At 37.1% G+C, this 17,878-nt stretch overlaps 1 protein-coding gene across 1 annotated transcript in view; it reads left to right on the top strand.

Moving 5' to 3' along the window:
* The window catches only part of tsnare1 (T-SNARE Domain Containing 1), a 130,105-nt gene that overhangs the window by 99,592 nt on the left and 12,635 nt on the right, over positions 1-17,878 (top strand). Inside the window, exons 10-11 of the mRNA XM_079893878.1 lie at positions 3,462-3,544; positions 13,168-13,277. Coding sequence (XP_079750004.1) covers positions 3,462-3,544; positions 13,168-13,263 — 179 coding nt within the window. The 3' untranslated portion in view covers positions 13,264-13,277. The remainder of the gene's footprint in view (positions 1-3,461; positions 3,545-13,167; positions 13,278-17,878) is intronic.

Below are 17,878 nucleotides of genomic sequence, written 5' to 3'. Positions count from 1 at the left end.
TTTTTTTTCTTGAAATCATTTTTGACATTTTTCCTCTCAGAGCTGTTTGAATTTGTTCATGGCTTAACACTCTTTATTGTGGAATATTTTTAAATCTCTGTGGACAACATGAATGGAAAGTATACTGTACTTCTGCAACCAAGGCAGTTGAAAAAAAATGGGCGGTCACTGTTGAGCTCTATTGAAATCAACTGAGCGCAAGTCGAGTCTCTTGTGTGTTTCGTGTATGGATCCATTTGTGCCACGTACACAAGTGACAGTTTATGGAGTTGCTATATGAAAAGCATTTCCAATCATTCACTTACAAAGTTCCATTTCAATTGGGACGTCGCTATTGAAGATAAGTGCTTGTGTAGACTGTAAACAGTGAGGCAGCTCTATAAGTTCTGGAACTGAATTGCTCAATAACTTTGATAAAATTACATTTAGAATGTCTTTTTGACACGAGTGACGCTAATAAGAGGTTAGTTGCCCTGCAGGGTATCTTTAGCAGACATGGCTGATGATTCACCAAGCACAGAGCCCTCTTTTCAGTTTCGCTATTGAAATATTGATTGATAAGTCTCCGTATGATGTGTCATCTCCCTTCAGTGTTTCTAAATGAGCCATTTCTCATTTCCACCCAGATTCTGTGTGCATATATTGGTTTTAGATGACATGTCAGTAATCTCAGATGGAGACAGAAGAAGGGTTACATTGGTCACCGGAGAAGGTACTGAGCACTTCCCGAATAACGTGCAGCCCACACATACTTACAGATAGTGCTTTGTGTAAACTTTAGTTTGTTCGTTTCAGTCTGCTGTACTCTAAACCTTATTCTTGCTATTTTTCACATTTGTGACTCAATCTTGTTGTTCAGGAGAGCGGGCTTATGACAAGAACATAAACTTAAAAAACAAGAACTAAATGGGAAACTACGCTGTCCAGCAAAGCCACCCCCCACCCCACCCCCACACACAAAAAAAAAACAAAAAAACAAAGGCAAATGGTTAAAGGAGAACTCCGGTCAATTTTAACATTGAGCTCATTTTTTTGTACATTTGGAGTGCTGTCAATACAGAGAACAACGACAAAAATCGGTGTTGCCTACACCGTGTTATCCTCTTTTTAAAATTTGCACCCTGTTGACTTCAATGGGGCAAGTTTTAAACCTGCTTTTAGCCTCTTAACATCCTTGATGTGTCATTACAAGTGCACAGGTCATGTGAGTGATTCCTTCGGAGTGAACGCGGGTCAATCTGACTGCAGTAGATGTGAAAGATATGAATAAAAATGATATTTATTTAGCCAGCGCTCATACCTGTATTTACATCCTGTTTTCGGTCAAAGTCCATAGTAATCGATTGTCGAGTTCACGCGCATTGGTTTAGTACCTATGATCATGCGCGTGAACTCGACAATCGATTACTATGGACTTTGACCGAAAACAGGATGAAAATTTCATTCTCCCTCCCAACCATTCTTTCACAGTTTGAGCCTGATGAATCTTGGCTTTGTCATCCTGGAATATGGCAATGATGTGTCTTCCAACATGGTTGTTTAAGAAATGAAAAGTTACACTCTCCATCAATTAGGGTTAGAAGAACTGTTGCCAAACATTTAACATGCATACATGCAATCACTGCAATAATGATCCAATCTCTTAAGCATTTTCCTATTCAAATCCAATCAGCAACTTTATTTTTTGGCTGGTCAGTGTTGTGGTACAACAGCTTCTACGGGTTTAATTATATCATGGAGCGACTGCTCTCCACCCAGCTCATTTAAAACAGGCAATTTACCTCTTACTAGAAATAGAAGAAACAAAAAAACAAAACATGGGGTTGAAATGAATGTCAGGAAGGTGGGATAAAAGATTACAAGTTGATAGCATGTTAGAGCTCTTATTAATCCATTTAAAAAAGGCCGCCTAATGGAAAGACAAAAAAAAAAAAAAAATTCTTTCCATGCAAACCCCCCTTCACCTCCTTTTCCACATCTCACAGCGACGGCTCAGACCAGCACCAAATCAAATCAGAGAAAGATAAACAAAACTTCATTAGTTCCTCCAGCTAGGCGGAGGTGAGGTCTACAGTGTTCCCCTCAGCTGAGCCTGCCCTGCTTTAACCCCGCTGTAACTCCCCCGCTTCTGCTTTCGTTCTGCTCTCCTGTGTGGTGAACCGCACATTTGTTTTTAATTGGGAAGGGAATTGACTTTGCATTTGAATCAATGTTCTCACTTGCTCATATACGTACATGCGCATTGAAACAAGACGACTCATTTGGATTATTCAAAGTTAATAATTGGCTGACTTTCCTATGAATCAAGGAAGCAAGGACATAACCGAGTCTTTGTGTGTTTCCAGCTGATTTCTAAGCACAGTTCTCTTGCGGAAAATGTCTTTTTGTGATGCGTTTCTTAAGTAGAATATTAGCTAATCTTGCCTTGGTACTATAAGACATGCAACAACTATTTGTGTATGCTTCAAATGGTCACACTACTGATAATCATTAAAGTACTTTCACAGATTTTTAGAATAACACTCTCATTTCACAGACCAGTAAGGCAGTAAATGCTTCCCAAAACAATGCAGAATTGAATCTTAATAATTCATATGGCACAACTGCATCCTGCAAGGCTAATCCCTGTGATGAGGAGCACCTAAAAATTAACATTCTCATCTGACACCAAAATATTTTCTGTTTTCAGTTGTAATTTAATGTGATGCCCTTTTTTATTATTATTCTCAATATGAATGTAGGCAAGGTTATACAGTGAATAATGACATTTTTGGGCGGTTTCATCTAAATGCAAAGTTATTGTATGGCTTCAGAACTACTTTTTTGATTGTTTTTAAATAATGTTAAAAACATTTCTTTTTTTTTTTTAAATAAAATAATAATTAATTTATATATTAGTATTTCATTTTATAATTCCATCTAATAAATGAAATGTTGCTTGTTTGGCTGTCCCTGGTTTCTGTAAATTATGCTGTTGTTGTATGGCATCTCTAGTTTTGTGTTCAACAGAAAAACAAATAATAGCATGCTGGTTTGGAACAATATGAGGGTGAGTAAATAATGACAGAAGTTTCTTTTTTTTTGGCTGAACTCTTCCTTTCAACATGGCCTTTTGTGATGATGGTGTATTGAGACCACAAAATGTAATGCAGCTTTAGTTTTTGGCAGCGTTAACATTGGGCACTTTGCTCTCTAATCCATTTCTCCCTGGGAAAGAGAGCATGAATGAGAGAGTGGGTATGTTAATAAAGGTGCTCTGGTACAACACATGCTTGGACATTCTTTTTTTGTGTATGTGTATGAGTGAGTCACACATTCTCTTATGAATTTTAAGGTTTTGCACATAGGCTGAAAATCATTTGGAAATAGTCTGAATAACCTGGTCACATTGTAACATTGTATACCTCAAAAGACATGACGACAACAACAATAGTAGGCTAATGCTTGTTTTCTCTTCACAGACAGCATTGAAGACTACATTCAGACCACTTCATCACACGTGGACTCAGCCAATCAGGAGCTTGCAAAAGCCAGTCATTATCAGGTATGTTATTGACTTCTTGGAAAGCTACTGCATTATGTCACACAAAAAGCAGTTTGGTACAGTGTGTAAAAGGAGTCTTTCGATAACTATGAACACAATTATTGTTACAGGTTTGTTTATTAGATTCAGCTGACATCACACAGTGAGATTTTCAACATGCTGTACCAATTACCTGACGGGTAGACCATAAACCTATTTGAAAATTTGTCATTGATTGTTCACTTGCTCAGTTTAAGTATTAAGTGTTGTGTTTGTTGAAACAGAATGGCTGTGTATTACACCTTTGTCTATCCTGGTGCCATGCATAATTAACTCATTTAATGGATGTTTTTATTCAAATTGACTTCATTTGCATTCAAAGAATTTATTTTATCAGCCATCAGTTTATGCATTCCCTTGAAACCAAAATCAATGTTTTGGCTATATAATCTTGAACATGGTGGTTGCAAACACTTAGATGAAATGATAAATTAATCATTTGCAATGATACATACATTATTAAACGTACAAAGCACGTAGCTTTTTGTGTTGCCACTTTTTATTGCTCATTGAACAATTGTAAATAATTGTTAAACTTGATTTTGTTACCTATGAGATACAAAATGGATTTTTATACTAAATAAATTACCCATTTCAACAATCTACTCGATCACAACAACAGGTTACATATGATGTCCCCTGGCTATCTTTAATAATATATTGACAAAATTGTCATTGTATAATGAAAAATCTCCACTTGCATGCTTCCAAACATTTGAACGGGATGTGGTATGTGTTCATTTTCTTTTGGATATTTTGGTAACACTTTATTTTGATGGTCCCTTTTAAACATTCTGTTAACTATAAGTAACTTTGCAACTACAACTAACTCTCATTAGAGTATTAGTAGACTGTCTGCGTAATTTCTGCAAACACTTTATTGTGATTCTCCTCTAACAGACACTATACTGACTATAAGTAACTTTTCAACTGCATGTCAACTTATTCTAACCCTAACCTTACCAGTCTACTAATACTCTACTAATACTCTAATGAGAGTTAATAGACATGTACAGTAGGTGCAATGTTACTTCTAGACAACCGAATGTGTTAAAGGGACCATCAAAATAAAGTGAAACCGAATTTTTTTCTAGGTTTCTCCACCTCATTGACTCCCCCAGTCGGCCTTATAGAAATCATTTCACCTCATCATCATTTACTTCATATCTCTGTTGTCATACTGAGACACTTTCAACCGTTGTTGTCCGCTTAGAGCATATGTGCACCTTTTTCTACTGTACTTTGACAACCCCAAACTTACACTTTGACCTTTGTTTTCTTATATTCCTGTCTGAATAGAGCAGTTGGTGTTGGTTGTGGCCTTTTCGCATCGTTCTTCTCTGGGGTTCACAATAAAAACACTGGCTAATAATGGGTGGTCATGCACGTGTGCTCTCACACGTTCATGCGTTTGTGTTTCTACTGTACGTTCACCGGTTCCCATATATGTGAGTTTGTGTGTCAAATCAAATGAAGGTCCCAAAGAGGTGCTTTAGCATTCCTCTCTTGGCCGTAGTTTTCTCGCCTCTTCCTTCCTCCACTTACAAGAGCGCAAGGGAGTAAATGAGTGAGTAGCAACAGCTTTTGGATTAATTGTCATTTCATTATCTCAAGGAGAGCTCAGCCGTGACCACACTCACGCAGAGCAATTTAGCACTTCGTCGGTCCCGCTGCCGCCCACCCCGAGGGGAGGAGGGAAGCGCTCCTGGCTTAGGGCGCTACCCCATTTCCTTCCGAACATCTCCCATAAACCCACAGTGTTGAACATTGCGCACGCAAGTCAATTAAAAATAGCAAGTAATTTTCTTTCTGTGGCCCAAAATGTCAGTTAACCGAACGCAGGAAATAAATTGAATCTATAATCCATCAAGCCAAAAGCAGTTCCTCTCCGCTCTTGGAAGGTCTGTAAATGACAAGAATGATGTTGTATCAGCCCCATCAGAGTTCAATGGACCACGATGGAACATGATTGTTCATTACCATGCTGCTGCTCCAAACTCTAAACTCAAATGAACAGACAGTGAACAGAGTTCACACCATAATACAGACTCCAGACTTCAATTACCATTATTCATTTTCTCACTCTCTCCATTACAAGGCCATTTTGTGATGTGGAAAAGTGCTTTACTGGGTGCTTAGTTAAGTTAACCTTAACCTTAGTTAAGTTTATTCAATTCAGTTCTAAGGTCAGGAAGTATTTACTTTTAAAATTAGTATGTCCATTTTCCCGATTTACTGCTTTATACAGTAATGGCATAACTTTTATAATTAACATAGATTTTAGACTCACTATTTGTAGTTATTTTCTCCATTTTTGCTCCTCAACGCAAATATTGAACATAGCCACAGCAGAAAACAAAAGATTCAATGACTCACTCATAAACAGTCAATTGAATTATTATTATTATACTGTAACCATTCACTATTTATACAGCATATATATCATTCACTATACTCTGTACATACCCATATTGTGAGTCATTGATTCACTCATTAAACCAATTCAGGAACGAAACAATTGACTGTATTTATGAGTGAGTCTTTGAAATCATTCAAAGTTTTGGTTTTTGGTAAAAGAAAAAAAAAATATTGGTAAAGTTTTTGAAATAACACTCTTAAGGTCACCAAAGCTGCATTTATTTAATATTTTTTAAAATTTACACTAAATTACACTTTTTTCTTTTTTTATGCAATTTATTGAATTTATTTATTTGAAGAAGAAGAAGACAAGGTTGGGAGTCACTGCCCTTGCTGAGATAAGACATAAAAAATGAGCATGGTAATCTAGTAAAAAAACAATAACATAACCACTATTGCGCAACAAATTTGTTCACATTTTTTCACAGATTATTGCTTACACATAGCTCATATCTGGTGTGTACTAGAATTTTTTTTGTGTGTGTGGGTCGTGTTAGGCTCTATTTATGTCAGTTGGATGATCTCGTGGCCTGCAGAGTGTGACAGTGAGCGTGGTGTTGGATTATTATTTGCTATCTGGTTGTACATAAGCCGCATGTTGTCCCGATTGCACTGAATCCATGCAGACCAGACGGCTTATGTGTGTGCCCAGAGCAGATTCACTGCTTCAGCATACCCTCGGTAACCCTTCCTCCCACACACACGAAACATAAGGGAGCCAAAGCGTGATCTAAGGGGGCAGAATGAAATTCAATTTATTAGTATCACTATTACTGTTGCGAATGCTTTGGGTTAGGGACTTGATGATACCTCATATCATGCAGTTTGTGCTGTTACTTTACTGAGCAATCAGACTTTTGATTTTCCTCTGGTAGATGATAAAATGGGCAAAAAATAAAATGTAATTTATTTATAGTAAAGGATGGATCCGAGTTATATCTGGGGACCATTATCTGTTGCCTTTGGCTGGTTGGGGTTGACAGTTAGGCCTGGTTTCACAGACAGGGCTTAGATTAAGCCAGGATTAGGCCTTAGTTCAATTAGGACATTTAAGTAGCTTTTATAAACGTGCCTTAGAAATTACTGGTGTGCATCTTGAGACAAAACAATGGCACTGACATATCTTAAAATATATCAGTGCCATTGTTTTGTCTCAAGATGCACACCAGTAATTTCTAGGGCACGTTTATAAAAGTTGTTTTCAGTTAAAACAGCGCAAACATGCATTTTAGTCTGGGACTAGGCAGGGGCACGGGAAGTGGGGGTGCTGTTTTCACAGGATTGTAAAGGTAACACAAATATTTGTTCATTTACATTTATTCATTTTAAGCATTTAGTAATTTATTTGTAATAAACACTTTAAGTGGGCTATTTAAAAAGTGTTAGCACTATTTATAGCCTATGTTAAATGATGTTTTTTAAAACATACGCGCAGAGTGTGACATCATATTGTGTGTGCGCGTAGAAAGAATTCGCTCAAATAAAAAGAAACCAAAAATAATAATTGTCTGCAGTCGCTCTACTCCTGAGCGCAGGTCCACTGTCAGTGTTGTGTAAGGTAGGCACTAGCAGCTTTTTTGTGTTCATTTCTATTTCCTGTCGCTGAGCAGGCTCTTTTATTGTATATGACAGTGTAAACAGCCCAAAACCCTTTTATTTAAAGGCTTAATTTATGTCCCGTAGACCGGTTCGTTGCATTACGATTGAAAGCAGTGTCAATAATGTCAAAAATGTGATGTGCAGTCAAGTTCGTGTGTGTGTATGCTGTTTAAATGAGTGTTCTCACCGATACGCTTGTTGTGATTCGCGGAGTTTTGACGAGTTTTATAGACTTGATGTAGTTTCTTATTCAAAACTGAATCAACATTGAACTGACTCGAGCTGAATAATGACGCTATTGTTGAGCTTTACAAAGTTGAGCTTTACAAAGTTATTGAACTGAACTGACTTCAACAGAATAATGAATTGTTTGCATCAAATCTGTTATTTTCCTGTTTATTACATAGAAGCTGCTTTGAAACAATCTCTATTGTAAATAAAGATGACTTGACTTGATTTGACCATTATGCCCTCTTTTGACCTGGCAGAAACAACCAAAACCAGCCTAACACCTCTTAGTAACCACATAGCAACACTTAGCAACCACCCTAGTAACTTATTAAAAATTACTTAGAACAACTTAGCATCTGTATACTGTAGCAAAGCCCTGCCAACATTTGTTGCATGGAAAAGCATCACCCACATCTTCTCCTGAAGATGTAAAATTTTGTTACATCCAATATTTGCTTTACGCTGGTGCATCTTCCACTCTCGTTGTCAAAATGTGGTGTATGACTAAAAATAGGCTTATATTATAACGAGAAAACATCTTTGTGGTTTACTCGTTCTGTACAAGTGAATTGCTCTTTTTTGTTGAAAGTTTGTCAGGTTTGTGTAATGAATGCAGAAAGCAGCTGATCAGTGCTATGTCATGCTGTGATCAGGCACAGCAATGCAAATCAATCATGCTGTGTAATTTAGGTAACGGTGATGAATGGAGTTTAGATGGTTGTGATGACTGCCACAAAGGCCTGTATGTAATATTGGAGCTGAAGTGTAATGAATATGTATGTGAATGAGGGGATGCTGTAGAGAGTTTAGCATAGGAACATTATTCTCCATGAGTTGGAATGTGGCAATGTTGGGATGCAATAGCCTAGCTTACTTATAAAAATACGCTACAGCGATTGAAACAGATGGTGAGACTGTGGCACTTACAGTATAGGGATGTACTGATGCAGACATTAACTGATACTGAAAGCCCATACTATTATATTGTATTATATTATATTCCCTTTAAGAATGTAAATAGATTTGTTTATATAGTCATAATGATTCCTAATGACTTAAGTGCTACCTTTTTCAAAATAATCAGCACCAAACTTTTCAATAACTGTCCCTCTTAACAGGGTTTCTCAAACTCGGTCCTGGAGGGCCACTGTCCTGCACAGTTTAGCTCCAACCCTGATGAAACACACCTAGCTGTGAGTTTCTAGTGATCCTGAAGACATTGATTAGCTTGCTCAGGTGTGTTTGATCAGGGTTGGAGCTAAACTCTGCAGGACAGCGGCCCTCCAGGACCGAGTTTGAGAAACCCTGCTCTTAACAATTCATATAAAGCAGCTGCTGCATTTTCTACAATTACGAAAACTGTAATTCAAACATTTGGCAATCTAGAGATGTCCAAATAAAAATAATTTGCTTGTCATCTCAGACTTCTGTAGGTGTCAGGATCAAGGTACAACATTAAAACCCTCCTTATAACTCTTTCTTCCACTGAGTTTTCATGTACTTGTGTACAGCAGCCTAAGGCAAAGAACGACGTGCTTTTTTATTCATTTTGCCGAAGGCTGAACTGCAAAGTGGGGACCTCAAGTTCCTGTTTATTTGCTGTGTCTTTTAAACATCATAATCAGGAAGACTTGGATTCTGAATTTTTATGTAAATTACACGTAAGCCGATTACAAGCCAGGCAGTGGCAGCGCAAACATTATTTATTTTATGGACCTTCAATTTTCTGAGCAGATGAGATAAAGGCAGAATAATATAATGACGGTAATCATCATGCTGCGTTATTATATTACAAAGATGTTTCTCATGTCACACAAGGCAAATGACTCTCTGCCCCCTCTTTCTCTCTCTTAAAACCAATGTCATTCACATTATGAGTTGGTCCAGCAGAAACAGTATGTTGCACTTCCCCTCATATAAATGTGTTTTACAAGTGGAAAATTGGTTTTCATATGTTACATCTGATGTAAAACCATATAAATTTAGGGGAAAAAATGCCCAAGAATTAAATGACCCTCCGACTTCATCCTCAGGTGGAAAATAGTTCTACTAGTGGCCTAAATATAGTTCTGATAAAACCCATTACAATTAAAACTATAGTATACCCTACCGTAAAAATTTACTCTTGTCATTCCCAGGAATAAAAATATATTTTATATTTATATATTCATTGTTTTGAGGGGGGCTCAAAAACATTAGAATGCTTCACTGAATTCATTTTCAATATTTAAGAGATTGTTTCAGTGAAGCATATTAATGTTTTTGAGCCCCCACAATGAATTGATCATAAGTGACTGTAAAGACTTTTTTTTTTTTGACCTTTTTATTCATCAAAGAGTACTGAAAGGAAAAATATCATGGTTTCCTCAAAAATATTAAGCAGCACAACTGCTTTCAACATTGATAATAATGATAATAATAAGAAATGTTTCCTGAGCACCAAATCAGCATATTACAATGAATTCTGAAGGATCATGTGACACTGAAGACTAGAGAAAAGATGCTGAAAATGTATTTTCAATTGTAATAATTTCACAATATTGCTGTCAGAATTGATGAGCATGAGACTTTTTTCAAAAACAGTAGTGACATCAGTGCATTTTTGCACAAAGTGAAAATATTTAAGAACTACATCAAAGCTTCTAATGAAATTACCAGCACATATTCATACAGTAGTTTAATCATTTATAGGACTACCCTAAAAAACTTTTTCTATATCAAGGTGCTTTAGTTTTAGTGCCTCTACAGCAGCTTGACTAAATTGGGCACTTGGAGTGGGAGAAAATTCATTTCCCTTTTCCTTTTCTCTCCTCTCGCCGGCACTTCACTCCATCAGCTTCCCTTTCATCCTTAAGTCATTTTCCCTTTCTCTTTCTCACTCTGTGAATGTGTGCACTCTCCATCTCCACCTCGCCTCCCCACCGCAGCATCAGGAAAAAAAATCCAAGCTCCAAAATGGAGCAACAGTTGTATTGTCACCTAAAGCTTTTTTTGTTCCCTTTTTACCTGATTTATTTTCCTGTTTTCTCTGAATAACAGAGCAGGCCTAGGATAACACAGAGTGAAAATCAGCGCCAAGAGACTGTATGCTGAGTGATAGAGCGAACGAGGGAGAGAGAGAGAGTGAAAGTTTATAAGGCGCGGTTTTGGAGAAATGTAAGAAAGAAGCGAGGGAATCTATGGTGACCAGCTGCAAGAGAGGAGATAGCAGAGAGAGGCTTTTAATTCCCAATCCCTACAGAGCCTTTGAAAATTACCAATCTTCTTATCACAGACGCAGGGCTGCTTATGCAAATTGTTGTGGAGTGGAACGTTTAAACGGAAAATTACTCGACAGCAGTTTTTTTTTTTCTTCTTCTTCCCTCCCCCCCTCCCTCCCTCCCTCCCCCCCTCCCCCCTCCCCCCTCCCCCCCACATGCACACTTCCACATAGAAAGCCTGTTTCCAGTCTCAGATAAGAAGATGAATTGCTCTTCGCGCTTTGAAGCACGTCAGGATTTAAAGACTCCAGCCTAGCTGTGGTCTACAACTGGTGCTCTTTCTGGCTTTGTCAATAAAAAAAAAAAAAAGGAAGGTATTTCAAAACAACACAGAATCTGCGCTCAGTCCGCGTAATCGGAAAACAACATTTATTGAAACGCACTCAGCAAGCAAATTCTATTCACTGTTGTTTGTTTTTCCCACACTTGTTGGTTGCATTGGCTCTGAACTGGATCTCAGACATGACAAAGCAATTGATAGATTCCTGTCTTAGACGTTGAAAGTCCAAATGACACTTTTAGCTGTTTTCCAAAATTCTTTTGAAAACAGAGTAGGGCTTCCTCCCGCCGCGGCGTCTTATCAGAGCTGAAGAGCATCAGAGAGCCAGATGGGTTTTGCGAACGCTGTTCAGTCAGAACTCGAGCGCGGTGGAGAATGCGGCTCTCTCATGCTTGTCCAACCGCTCTTGACTTTAGGCCACAATTCAATTCTGTCTTTGAGAAATCATTTTCAAAGCATGTCTCTGTATTGAGGAGAGCGCCTATAGAGGTCAATTGATGGCAGCGCCTTCATTTTGTATTGGGGTATTGCGTCGGTGACGAGAAACTGTTTGGAAAATGATTGTGTAATTTTGTTCTTTTATTCCATGCAGGTCCTTTTGTACCTAGACTGGCCAGTTGTATTGGATAATGACTGTTGATTTATTGATTTTAACAGTGGTGTGCGACTGAGAAATAATTTATTTTATGGATTTTTTTTTGTGTGCAAATCTATGTGATATTACGGAGTCTTTCTTTCTGTTGTTATTAGTCTATTAAGAGTAGCTGGATGGTATCTGAATGCATTTTCAGTTACTGTGTCCATCCTCACAAGACTCTATATTTTAACTAGTGTTTTCTATATCTTGAGAGTACGCTGGAAAAAAAAATGTTGCATTGTTTCACGTTACGCCAAGTACCGGCATGAAATTTTGACGTAGACAAACTTTAGAAACAGTCTAGTTTGTTTTTGTTTATGTCATATTTGCATAATTTACTCACCCTCGTGTTGTTTTAAACTTGTGTGCCTTTATTTCTTCTGTGGAGCACAATATAGCAGAACACTGACACAGCATTATGCTGTAATGAAAGTGAATGGTGACCAGGGGCTTTCAAGCTTCACAACTCAATGAATGTGAATATTTGCATATTCAAGAGTAGAAATAAGAATTGAGAGCTACAGCAACAGGAAATATGTTTAAGCAATGCATGCATGGCTTCAGAAGACCTGGAATATAATGCATGTTGTTGAATGGAATACTTTTATAGTGCTATAGACCTTATGTAGCTCCGCCCCTTTTCAGCGCTGCGCTTGTTGTCTTTTGTCTTCCGGTTTGTATTTCCACAGCGATCTTAAGTATTCATGAATGAACTGCCCATTTTAAAATCTTCCCGGTATACTGACATATGTTAAGACATCTGCTTTAAACATTACAATGCTCGTGATAACTTTCGTTAACTCTACAATAAGTAAATCCACTTCACCAGCTAATTACTCTTCGACAGCAATGCCATAGAAATATACAGAGCTACCGCTAAAACAGAAGTTCAAAGACAATATTCTAAAGATGCCTGCGCACTTGTTTCTCTGGCGCATAAGGTCTATAGTGCTTTATAGAGCATGTAAGAGCATGGTCACCATTCACATTGTATGGAAAACATCCTGCCAAACAATTTTTGTGTTAAACCGGGCAAGTTTAAAGGTTTATAATGACATGAAAATGAGTAAATTATGACTAATTAAATTTTTGGGTGAACTGTCATTAATCAAACAGTAACATCTCAAACCTTTTTCTTCTTTTCTTCTGTCTTCCACAGAGGCAGCTAAGGAGGAGGAAGTGTTATCTGCTAATCGCTGGAGTGCTGCTTCTTACTTTGCTTATCATCATTATTGCAGTTTCAGCCAGAAAATGAGAGCAAGACCACTGGTAAGCAATGTCTGTTGTGGCCAGTCTGTAATATAAACAACAACATTAAAAAAAGAAAGTGAGAGAGGATACAATAGGGACAGCACAAATATATGTGTGTGTGTATAAAATATAATACATGTAATCAAAGTCCACTGAAGGCAAACAGAGTTGAACCCATGTACAGTGTTTATTAAATCACAACATGAACAGATACAGAGTAAACAAATACTTGGCTTGACTTGATCCATGAACTAAACTTGACCATGAAACAAAACTCACCATCAGCAGTTACAGGAAACAAACAAAGCTAGACAAGAGAAAATGGTAACATGAGGGCTACATATACACAAAGACTAATGACTACATGAATGACTAAACAAACACAGTGAACCAATCAAAACGTGACACACAAAACAAGGAACAAATCAGAACATGACACGTTCAGCAAAAGGGGCACATGACAGTATCACATTATGGGATAAAGTAATCACATGACAAACAGGAACATGACTATGAGAATTATAGAAATCGAAGACATGAAAACAAACTAAACAAATCAGACGTGACTATAGCATAGTATTTATTATATTAGCATATATTATATTATAAGTAGCAATTTAAGAAAAAAACTTGCTTCCTCATTTCAGTAACTAATAACACAGTCAATCAAAGTAACTTTACCTGCTGTATGTATACCCAAAATACAGAACAGATCATTCTAAACAATTCATTTTGACTGTAGCAGGTCATTTAGAAATCTGTTGTCATCACTGAATACTAGTCAAATATCCAATGCCTCCAACTGCCCCTTGTTTAAAACTTTTAAAGACGATCATCTCCATGAAAAAAAAAAAAAAAAAGGTTTCAAAACAATCTTGCTTGCTTAATTGTTTCTTGACATGTGTGTAACCTGAACCGGCGGATCAGGATACTATTTTTCACTGCGAAAAGCCAATGCGTGAAATCGCTTCAGACTAATATTTCACCCATGGGCAGCCTCTCTGAGGGGACTGGGATTTTATCAGTTAGATGGATTACCTCCTCATTCATCTCTGAAAGGCCAACTGACAATTACACTCTTCTGTTATTCATTTATCCTCACAATCTACTTTTATTCGTTCATTGACTCATTCATTAGTTCATTGGTTTTTCTCATTCATCTATCTGTGTGAGGAGGAAGAGTGTTGGAAACTGGGTGAGGACTGACTCCATTTCCATGATATGTTTATCTGTGTGTTCGATCTCTCGCGGCCTCCCTCGGGGAGACGAGGCTGAGTGACAGCCTGGACTCCCTCTCGTATCGATCCGTACCCTCTCCGCTCTCCCGCTTTTCCTCTGGCAACACGCACACACCTCCTTTTATGTGGTGTGTGTGAAACTGAAAGTAGATAGCATCTTTAATTAAGTAGCTCTTAACTCGCATTTGTGAAATAGAGTGAAACACTGAGCATAAGTTGTTTGAACTTTAGTGCTAAGATCTCATCTTTTACCAAGCGCTTGAGCAAATAAGAACAGTTGAGAGATTTTGTCACTAAAAACATCACTCAACTCAAGCATGCTTGGCCATATGCACTGTTTGCAAATGGAGAACTCTTAAGTACTAATTGATGTATTGATGTATATTGATGTAATTTCAGTATTCCAACACTCCTGTCGTTTTGACCTACAACTCATTTATGCTGTTATTATCTCTTTTATAATTTAAATAAAATCTTTTTTAGAAGAAACTGTAAGTGGTGCTTTTGCTGTCATGTTATGTGGTTGCTAGGGTGTGTGTTTTAGGTTGCTGGGTGGTTGACGACTGGCTCAATTCAGAAGAGTACCCACAATATTGATTTCTGTATGGCTTGGGTCCCATTTTTGAATAAGAATAGGGAAGTTCACACCACTACTGTGATGATAATGACACAAAGGACCAATATTTCAGAATGATTTTTTTTTTCAGCTTATGAATAAATAAAAATTCTGCCTGAAAGAGCTTAAGCATATAAGATAGATAGATAGATGGATGGATGGATGTGTGGATGGATGGATAGATAGATTCGAATGAGCGTCTGCAACCGTACTGTTATCACTGTAAAGCTGCTTTGAAACATTCTGTTTTGTATAAAGGGCTATATAAATCAAGGTGACTTAGTATAAATATCTATATCAATAGACTTCAGCAACTGATTCTGCTAAACTAAAACAATACAAGAAGACAAAGTTATTAGCTAATATGTAAAAATAAAATATAGTAAAAGTAAAAATATTAAAAAGTAACTGATTAAAAACTGTAATACTGAGTTAATGCATATAAAAACCCAAAACATTCTCACCTGTGAAAGGTTATCCCATTTCTTTGGGAATTTAAATCTTTGCGGTTTCCCAACCAGAATCTGCGAAAGATTGATTGTTACGGTGAATGATGACACACTGTCTGTTCCAAGATGGTGGGCTCGCCGTCTGAGCAGTCAAATGTGGAATCTATGTATAAATTGAAATGGTCTATGGAGTTTGACAAGGAAGGCATTTCAATAAATAACCTTGTGCTAATCTTGAACAACCTAAACGTCACCTAGTAAAAACAACTTGATCATACCTAGATTTGAAATTACAAAAAAGGATTTATATCTTATGAAGTTTTCCTTATGAAATTTTTATGGTTTCACCCTAAGCTGCACTGTTTGGTATAGTGTCATAAAGACTATGCGCTCAGGAGAACTTGCCAGCTTGTGCTAGGAACCGGCTCCAAAAGCTGCATATATTGAGAATTAACAGCTCTGAATCTATGTAAATACGGGCCATTCGGTTCTGCTGAGACTTTTTTTTTCATGCACTGCACAGTTTGTGATTATCTCTTTCTACATTTTCTACATTTTATTATCCCTGGTTGCCAAACACTAAAAAGATACACCTTAGACCCCCCCCCCTTTTTTTCAGAACTTTTTATTTACTTTTATTTAGGCCTACTTATCAAACTTTTCTCTTATTTATGTTTTTTTTTTTTGCTTTATTTATTTGTTCATTGTAATTTCTTTATTTAAATGATCTGGTGTGTTTTTTAGTTAGTTGGCTAACTTCTAGTTGGTCAGACTAGTTCTTAAGACAGTTCCCTTTCGAAAGGGAACAGAGGTTACAGTGTAGCCTAGACGTTTATGTAACTGGCTCATGATCAAAGGTTCACAGGAGGTGAGATAAATGTTAATGCCAGGTGTAAATATGATTTTGTGATCTGATTACCCAAAACTTGCGTTAATACCAGGTGTTGATATGGCCTTAGATGGTTAGAATAAGTTAGAAGTGACAAATCTGAGGGGTTGATAGTGAGAACCTGAATAAAAAGGAGCACAGGATGTTGGAAACAGACATGGTGGCAGAGGGAAGAGCGCAGTGCATAATATATCAGTTTAATGATTCAGCAATGACAGAAATAACCAGAGAGCTGCTTTGCCTCTCAAATCAATAGCCCTGCACTTTATGGTGCTCTAAATAATGCAATAACTGCTCCTTGACACTTATTCCTGCGAGTTGTGTTGCCAGTGCTGCCCTCACATCTTGTTTACAGACTCATTTGGGTGAAAGGGATCTTTTAATATGCATGTCAGCGCCATGAACTAACTACAGCCATCCCGTCAACTCTGAGCTGTTGAAATTGAGAGCAATTTGAGAGCGGCCCCAACTCATTTAGTCACCAATTGCTTAAAATGAACCCTCAACAGCAGACAACAGACTATTACTGCGTTTTAATGTTGTGACCGTTATGCATTATCTTTAGAAGCATTTATATCCCCATCTGTCAGCCGGTTTGACAAGGGACGTGAGAATCTTTGAGCATTTTCTGACCCCATGGTGTCTGGACCCCTGAAGAGCATCACCTCTTATCTCATGTCAGCAAATGTCTAGATAGAATGTGATTTTTGAACGTGAAATTTCGATTTTGTTTAGTGAATTGGCACATTTGTTGTTATGCTGGTGGCTGAGTGAAGAAATGTGGTTTTCATGTTTTTCAAATGTACCTATTTTATGTTGCTTTCTGAAAAAAAAGCTATTAGTTTATTTTAGTCTGTGAAGCATTTCTTATAGATATTCTAGAGCTGTTCATTCATCATGCCATAATTTGTGGTATGATGGTTATCCAATTCACATGAAGCCACATATTTGGTAGCCGAAGTCCTAATCTACCGTTAAAAAGTTTTTGTCTGCAAGGATGCATTAAATTAGTCAAAGGACTACTACTTTGTTACAAGAAAAAAAAAAAACATTTCAAATAAATACTATTCTTTTAAAATTTGTATTTATCAAAGAAAAAATACTGAGCAGCACAATTTGATGATAATAATAGTTTACGTTACTTACTTAAACACCAAATTAGCCTATTAGAATATTCAAATGATTTCTGAGGGATCATGTGACACTGAAGACTAATGATGCATCACAGAAATAAATATGCACATTTGAGTAAATTTAAACTTACATTTTTAAACGAAATGCTTAAACTTCATACTTGTCATGTTCACTGCATGTAATTTATGCTGTCAGACAAAGCGTGGATGTAATGACACAGTAATTAAGTATAGCGTATATCATACAGGTATAAATACTTTTTTATTGATTATTAAATTGTTTAATTAAGGTTC

Source organism: Squalius cephalus (assembly GCF_949319135.1).
Source record: "Squalius cephalus genome assembly, chromosome: 15".
Classification (NCBI taxonomy): Eukaryota; Metazoa; Chordata; class Actinopteri; order Cypriniformes; family Leuciscidae; genus Squalius; species Squalius cephalus.
Note: the sequence above shows the minus strand (reverse complement) of the source record. Positions and strands in the feature narration are given on the sequence as shown.